Genomic DNA, 8709 nt, shown 5'->3' on the forward strand with positions numbered 1-8709 from the left:
ATCCTCAAATCACTGAGACCTGTAACAACACAATCCTGTTCAAGGTGACAGGTCAGCACTGGGGGATGGGGAGAAGATGGAAAATTGTTTTTAATGATTTTTTCACCATAATATGCCATATGGTATGCCTATTAAATACCTAGTTATACATAATGTTATAAAGACTTCAAATATCAAATAAATTTCTGCTATTGTGTATGACATTTAGTCTTTTGGTTTTAAAAATAATAATTTTGTACAGGATTTAATCTTGATACTATTTTGTGGCTCATTTTAATGGAAAATTTGGGTTCCATAACTTTTAGAAGGAAGCATGTATACTTTTTGTAAAACTTCAGATAGCTCCTACTATTTTCATTTACTTTAAAAAATATGGATATTTTCTGTTGATGCCTTTTTATTGCTCATTTCTAATTTAATTCCATAGTGGTCAGAAAATATGTTCTATATGATTCAACATATGGTCTATCTAGGGGAATGTTTTACATATCCCTGAAAAAGAACGTATATTCAGTGTTGATGGGTGTAGGTCTATGAATAGATATCAGTATTGGAGGAAAAAAGAACTTTGATCTATACCTCATACCATATAAAAAAAATTAACTCCTAAATTAACAAATATTAAGTTCCAGTATGACAGAATTGCTTTTATCAGACCAACCCTCATACAGATACAAATTATACACTCCGAACAAAATATAAAAAACTATTATCTGAAGACACTGAAGAGCAAGCAAAATCAGGTATCTACTAGAAGAGAGTTAACACTTAGGAGAAGAGATAGCACTGGATATGTTTACCATTTTTATAGCTTTTAGCTTGTGAACAGACCCAGTCAGTGCAACAACCAAAATACAATTCAAAACAACTCAACACAGAGACAGAAATGTGTCAAGAGAAAGATAAGACGTTCAACAGTAAATGCAGAGATTGATCCTATCATCCAAACGCTAGAATTAGCTTATGTATAACTAAACTCCAGAACATAAAAGGGGGTATGTGTCAAGATAGCAGGCTAGATAAAAATGGGGTTTGCCTCCTCTCAGAGCCGAACTAAAATTACAAATTATAAAACAATCAACACGGAGAACCACCTGAAGTCTAAATCATCATAACACATACATCTGAGGATATAAAGCCAAAGTCACATTGAGATTGGTAGAAGGGGAGGGGATGTGAAGTGGGCTGGCCTGGTGGTGGAGCACCAGGAGGGAGAGAGAAGCTACAGAGGTCCCCTTGATGGAGAAAGGGGTCCTAGCATCACACAGGGGCTCCTCAGCCCAGAATCCCAGCTCCAGGAAGAGGAGTTCCCACAAAATCTGACTGTAAAAATTTGTGGGGATTCTGGCCACCCGGGTGAGATGGAAGGAACCTGAAATCTCACACATCCTCTTTAAAGGGCCAGCACACAGACTCACTCGCCTATAGACTCTTACCTCGGGTGCCAGTGAAAGGTTGGCAGTTTGTGAGGTGCAAGAGACACATGGGGAAAAACTGAGTTGCCTGACACCGGAGCGAGGGCTGGAGAGACAGCAGCCATTGTTCCTTTGTCGAGAGCCCCTGCGGGATGGTCTGTAGATGGGCGCCATCTTGCCTGTGTTGAACTCTCCTCTCACATGGCTAATTCTGAAGCTGCAGTGGCTGGTGGGATCGTCCTGCCACACCCAAATAGCCCAGGGCAGGCCTGTTGCCAGGAAGCCAATACAGCCCTGCCCCTTTTTAGGGCTGCACATTCCATGCAGGAAACAAGTCTCAGCTTGTGGTGTGCACATTTTAGGACAGACATTTGGTGGCCAACCATTCTTGTCAGCATGAGCTGCATTACCTCTTAGGCATATTACGGGGCTTTGTAGGCCCGATACAGAGCACAGCTGCTCACTGATATCTGTAACTTTTGTGGATCCCGGCACATCAGAAATGATGCTGTACTGGTCTGAAAGCCCCATGTCTCCCTGAGACCCCGCCCCTTCCAACCCACAAATTGCTTGTGCGGGCCATTGCGGAGCAGCTGCCCCTGCCTTTCCCCTTCCATGGGCCCTACATTCTGCACAGCCAACAGACCTGGAGAGACATTCAGTGGCGGGCTTCTGCTGCCAGCACAAGCTGCAGTCTCTCTTGGATGGATTGCAGAGGTCTATGGGCCCGACACAGATGGCAATGGGCCTCGCTGTCATCTGTAACTTTTACGGGAGCCTGTGGACCCAGAACTGACAGCACATCTGTGGCTATACTGGCATCATGGCCCCAGATCTTCCCGAGACCCTTACCAACCCAACACACAAATTACCCAGTTGCCCGGCAGCCACCTTTGCCCTGCCCCTTCCTGGGGCCCCACATTCCACACAAGCAACAAACCCCGACTCCTGAGGCTCATGCAAGGCCCATATATCCCAGGAGAGACATTCAGTGGCAGGCCACAAACCCTGCCCTGAGACACAGTATTTCTTGAACTGATCTCTGGTGTTTGGAGTCCCGAGGTGGACAGCGACTGGCCTTGCTGCTATCAGAGAATTTTACAGGAAGCCACAGAGAAGAAATAATGACAGAAAACTTCTCTAATCGGGCAAAGGAATTAGACATATAAGTCCAAGAAGCACAAAGAGTCCCAAACAAGAGGAATCCAAATAGTCCCACACCAAGACACATTATCATTAAAATGCCAAAGGTTAAGGACAAAGAGACAATCTTAAAAGCAGCAAGAGAAAGGCAGTTAGTCACTTACAAGGGTACTCCCATAAGAAAGTCAGCTGATTCAACAGAAAATTTGCAGGCCTAAAGGGACTGGCAAGACATATTCAAAGTGATGAAAAACAAGAACCTACAACCAAGACTACTCTACCCACCAAGGCTATCCATTAAAATGGAAGGTGAGATAGTTTCCCAGAAAAAACAAAGCTAAAGGAATTCATTACCAAGAAGCCAGTATTACAAGAAATGTTAAGAAGACCTCTGTAGAAAGAAGGGAGAAAAACATATAAGTATGAATAATAAAATGGCAATAACTCTGTACATATCGATAATCACTTTAAATGTAAATGGATTAAATGCTCCTATCAAAAGACACGGGGTAGTTGAATGGATAAGAAAAGAAGACCCATACATATGTTGTCGACAAAAGACCCACTTTGGATCAAATGACACACAAAGACTGAAAGTAATGAGATGAAAAAGATATTTCATGCAAATGGAAATGAAAAAAAATGCTGGAGTAGCAATCTTATATAAGATAAAATAGACTTTAAAACAAAGGCTATAATAAGAGACAAAGAAGGACATTACATAATGATAAAGGGATCAATACAACGAGAGGACATAACTCTAGTAAACATGTACAACTCAACATAGGTGCACCTACATATATAAAGCAATTATTGACCAACATAAGGGGAGAGATTGACAGTAATATATTCATGGTAGGTGACCGTAACACTCCATTGATACCAATGGACAGATGTTGCAGACAAAATCGACAAGGAAATAGCAAGTTTAAGTGACGTACTAGATGAAATTAATTTAATTTAATTGTTATTTTCAGAATGTTTTATCACATAGCAGCAAAATATACATTCTTCTCAAGTGCCCATGGAATATTTTCCAGGATAGACCACATGTTAGAGCACAAAAATGTATCAATAAATTTAAGAAGACTGAAATCATAACAAGTATCCTCTCTGAACACAATGATATGAAACTAGAAATCAACAAGAAAACTGGAAAATACACAAACACAAGGAGGCTAAATATCATGTTACTAAACAATGAATGGGTTAACAATGAGATCAAGGAAGAAACCAAAATATACCTAGAGACAAATGAAAATGAAAACACAATGACACAAAATCTATGGGACACTGCAAAAGCAGTCCTAAGAGGGATATTCATAGCCATACAGGCCTACCTCAAGAAACAAGAAAAAGTTCAAATAAACAATCTAACTTTACACTTAAAAGAACTAGAAAGGAATAACAACATACAAAACGAGTAGAAGGAAATAATAAAGATCAGAGTAGACATAAATGAAATAAAGTCTAGACAAACAATACAAAAGATCAATGAAAACGAGAGCTGGATCTTTGAAAGGATAAATAAAATTGATAAACACTTAACCAGACTCATAAAGAAGAAATGAGAGAAGATCCAAATAATTAAAATCAGAAATGAAAGAAAAGTAACTATGGACTCCACAGAAATACAAAGGATCATGAGAAAAGACTATGAGCAATTCTATGCCAACAAATTAGAAAATCTGGAAGAAATGGATACATTCCTAGAAGCATATAATCTCCCAAGACTAAGTCAGGAAGAAACAGAAAATCTAAACCAACTGATTACCACCAACAAAATCAAATCAGTAATCAAAAAACTTCCAACTAACAAAAGTCCTGTATGGTATGGCTTCATAGGCAAATTTTACCAAATATACAAAGAAGAATTAACACCTATTCCTCTCAAACTATTCCAAAAAGTTCAAGAGGAGTAAAGACTACCTAATTCTTTTTATGAGGCCACCATTATCCCAATTCCAAACCAGACAAAGACATTACAAAAAGAAAAAAGAAAAAAAAAGAAAACTATAGGCTGATATCCCTGATGAACATTGATGCAAAAATTCTCAACAAAATATTAGTAAACTGAATTCAGCAATACATTAAAAATATCATATATCATAATCAAGTTGTGTTCCTAGAATGCAAGGTTGGTACAATATCAGCAAATTAATGTGATACACCACATTAACAAACTGAAAGATAAAAACCATATGATCATATTAATAGATGCAGAAAAAGCATTCAACTAAATCCAGCATCCATTTATGATAAAAACTCTCAGCAAAGTGGGAATAGAGGGAAAATACCTCAACTTAAAAAAGGCCATATATGACATCCTACAGCTAATATCATACTCAATGCGGAATGGCTAAAAGCATTTTCCTTAAGATCAGGAACAAGACATGGATGCCCACTTTCACCACATCTATTGAACACTGCATTGGAACAGCAGGCAAGAAAGAGGAATAAAGGGCATCCAAAATGGAAAAGAAGAAGTAAAACATTCATTATTTGCAGATTACATGATATTATATATAGAGAATCCTAAAGATTCCTCCAAAAACTGTTAGAACTGATCAAATAATTCAGTAAAGTAGCAGAATACAAAATTAATATGCAGAAGTTAGTGACATTTTTATACACCAAAGAGGAACTTTCAAAAAGGGAAATTAAGAAAACAATACCATTTACAATTGCACCAAAAACAATAAAATACCTAGGAATCAAATTAACTAAGGAAGTAAAAGACCTGTTCTCATAAAATTATGTCATCGAATAAAGATATAAATAAATGTAAGAATATACTGTACTTATGGGTAGGAAGAATCAACATTGTTAAAATGCCATACTATCCAAAGCAATCTATAGATTCAATACAATCCCTATCCAAATACTAATGACATTTTTCAGAGAACTAGAACAAATAATACTAAAATTTATGTGGAACCATTAAAGATCCTGAATAGCCATGGAAATCTGGAGGAAGAACAAAGTTGGAGGTAACACGCTACCTGACATCAAACTATACTACAAAGCTATAGTAATCAAAACAGTATGGTACTGACATAAAATAGATGCATATAGATCAATGGAACAGAATAGAGAGCCCAGAAATAAAGCCACGCTTATATGGTCATTCTATCTATGACAAAGGAGAAAAGAATATGCAATGGGGTAAAGATATTCTCTCCAACAAACTGTTATGAAAACTGAATGGATACATGCAAAAAAATAAAACTGGAGCATCTTCTTACACTACATACAAGAATAAATTTAAAATAGATTAAAGACTTAAATGTAGGACCCCAAACCATAAAACTTCTAGAAGAAAACATAGGCGGTAAATTCTCTGATATTGTTACTAGCAATTTCTTTTCTGATATATATCTTCAGGCAAGGGAAACAAAAGAAAAAACAAACAAATGAGACTACAAACTAAAATGGTTTTGCACAGCAAAGGAAACCATCAACAGAACAAAAAGAAAACCTACTGAATGAGAGAAGATATTTGCCTATGATACATCTGATAAGGAGTTAATATCCCAAATTATAAAGAACTCATACAACTCAACAACAAAAACAAACAATCCAATTAAAAAATGGGGAGAAGACCTGAATAGGTGTTTCTTCAAAGAGGAAATACAGATGGCCAATAGACATATGAAAAGTTACTCAATATCACTAATCATCACAGAAATGCAAATTAAAACCAAATGAGATATCACCTCACATCTGTCAAAATGGCTATCATCAATAAAGAGCAAGTCTTGGCGAGGATGTGGAGAAAAGGGAACCCTCATACACTGATGGTGGAAAACAATCTGGAGGTTTCTCAAAAAATTAAAAATGGAACTACTTTTGACCCAGCAATTGCAAGTCTGGGTATTTATCCAAAGAAATCCAAAACACTAATTTGTAAAGATTTATGCACCCCTATGTTCATGGCACTGTTATTCACAACAAACAAGATATGGAAGCAACCTAAATGCCCATCAATGGATGACTGGATAAAGAAGTTCTGGGTTCATATATACAATGGAATATTTCTCAGGCACAAAAAAAGAAATCTTACCATTTGCAATGACACGGATGGACCTAGAGGTTATTATGCTGAGTGAAATAAGTCAGACAGAGAAAGATAAATACTATGTGATTTCATTTATATGCAGAATCTAAAGAACAAAAGGAACAAACTAAATGAAAACAGACTCACAGATACAGAGGATAATCAGGTGACTACCAGAGGGGACAGGGGTTAGGAAGCTGGGAGAAAAAGACAAGGGTTGAAGAAGTACAAATTAGTAGTTAAAAAATGGTCAAAGGGATGTAGAGTACAGCATAGGGAATATAGTCAATAGTATTGTAATGGCTGTGTGTAGAGCCAGATGGGTGATAGAGTAATTGGGAGGATCTTTCCATAAACTATATGTCTAACTAATATACTGTATACCTGAAACTAATAAAAAAAATAAAAAGGACTGTAAAAATGTTCATAATGAATGAAAAATAGGATGGCTCAACTGAGAAATAAACGATAAAAAATAACTGAAAAGTCTAGAACTGAAAAATACTATCTGAAACTTAAAAAATTAACTGGATGGTCTTGACAGCAGATGGAAATAACAGAAGAATGTGTTAATGCATGTAAGGGCACACCAATAGAAATTATCCAATCTGAAAAGTAGAGACAAAATTTAAAACAAAAAATAATAAGAGTCTCAGAAACAGGTAAGAAAAAATCAAAAGATCTAACATGCATGTAACTTGAGGCCCAGCAGGATAAAAGCAGAAAATATGTTTTAAAAAATAATGGGCAGAAACTTCCCAAATTTGGTACCCAACATAAATTTATAGCTTCAAGAAGTTTGGCAAACCCCAAGCAGGATAAGTCCACAGAACACCATACGTAGGCACGTAGTTATCAAATTACTGAAAACCAAAGAAGAAAAGATTTTGAAAGCAGCCAGGAAAAAGAAACCAAAATGACATATTACATACAGGGAAACAGTGACTTAAATGAACATTTACTAGTCAACAGAAGAGATGGAGGTCAAAATATAACCAAATGATACTTTTAAAATGTCGAAGGAAAGTGTTATTTGGCTGGGCAGTTAGGCGTTCCATGATTAGGTCTAATTGCCTAGGAATAATTCTTCATGGCTTTTGGCTGCACCCTCTGAGTTCTTGGTCCCACCTTCTAAGTCATCTTTAGGTGACAGAAGAGATTTCTCAGCTCTTCCTGCCAATAAAATTTTGGGGGTCAAATGTCTTCTTTCCATTTTGTATAGCCTCTAATCCTTTCAGCCTAAGATGGTAGTGTTTCTGCAAATATATTTTGTTCTAAAATTTTTAGGGTCATCTGTGACTCTCATTGGGTTCACTCCATTAGACAAAAGCTGCACCCACAGATCTCTTTTTTAAAAAAAATTATTTATTTAAATTAGTTTCAAGTATAGCGGAAACATCAGTGAGAGATGTCCCTAGATCTCTCCCCTTGAAACAACAATAAGCTGAACATCTAAAACTCAACAAAAAAACATCAAAATTGCACACCAGCACGTCTGAGCGTGGGATCTGTACATAAGAGCTACCACAGATCAGAACTCTGGGTGTTGGGTGGTGGACTGGGAGTAATAAAGAAGCTCCCTGGAGGAGAAGGGGGAGGGGTGAAGGAGCTGCAAGTTCATCGGGCGAGTTCTCCACTACCAGGCTTGCACTACAGGAAATACTGAAAGGGGTTAGTGCACCTAAAACTAAATAACAACAACAACAACAAAATATATAATTAGGAGTAAAGGGCAAGAAAGAGCACACCATGACAAGACAAAGCAAGCAACAGAACCAGACTTGAGTATGACACTGATTTTGGAGTTATTAGAGCAGGGATTGAAAAATTACAATGATTGATATGCTAAGGGCTCTAATGAGAAAAGTGGACAACATGAAAGTACAAATCATTAATATAAGGAGAGAGATAGAAGCTCTAAGAAAGAATCCACAGGAAATCCCCGAAATCAAATATACTCAAACAGAAAGAAGAATGTCTTTGATGGGCTCACAGGTAGACTGGACATGGTAGAGGAAAGAATCATTGAGCTTAAAATATGTCAATAGAAACTTCCCACACTGAATTGCAAAGAGGAAAAAAACCTAGACTATT

The 8709-nt window shown here is 37.1% G+C and overlaps 1 protein-coding gene across 1 annotated transcript in view; it reads right to left on the minus strand.

Annotated features, from left to right (window-relative positions):
* ZNF81 (zinc finger protein 81) overlaps positions 1–8709 on the minus strand; it is a 78692-nt gene that overhangs the window by 27612 nt on the left and 42371 nt on the right. Inside the window, exon 4 of the mRNA XM_006922773.3 lies at positions 1–19. This exon is cut by the window's left edge and continues 98 nt beyond it. Within this exon, the coding sequence (XP_006922835.1) occupies positions 1–19 (19 nt within the window). The remainder of the gene's footprint in view (positions 20–8709) is intronic.

Source organism: Pteropus alecto, unplaced genomic scaffold (assembly GCF_000325575.1).
Source record: "Pteropus alecto unplaced genomic scaffold, ASM32557v1 scaffold669, whole genome shotgun sequence".
Lineage (NCBI taxonomy): Eukaryota > Metazoa > Chordata > Mammalia > Chiroptera > Pteropodidae > Pteropus > Pteropus alecto.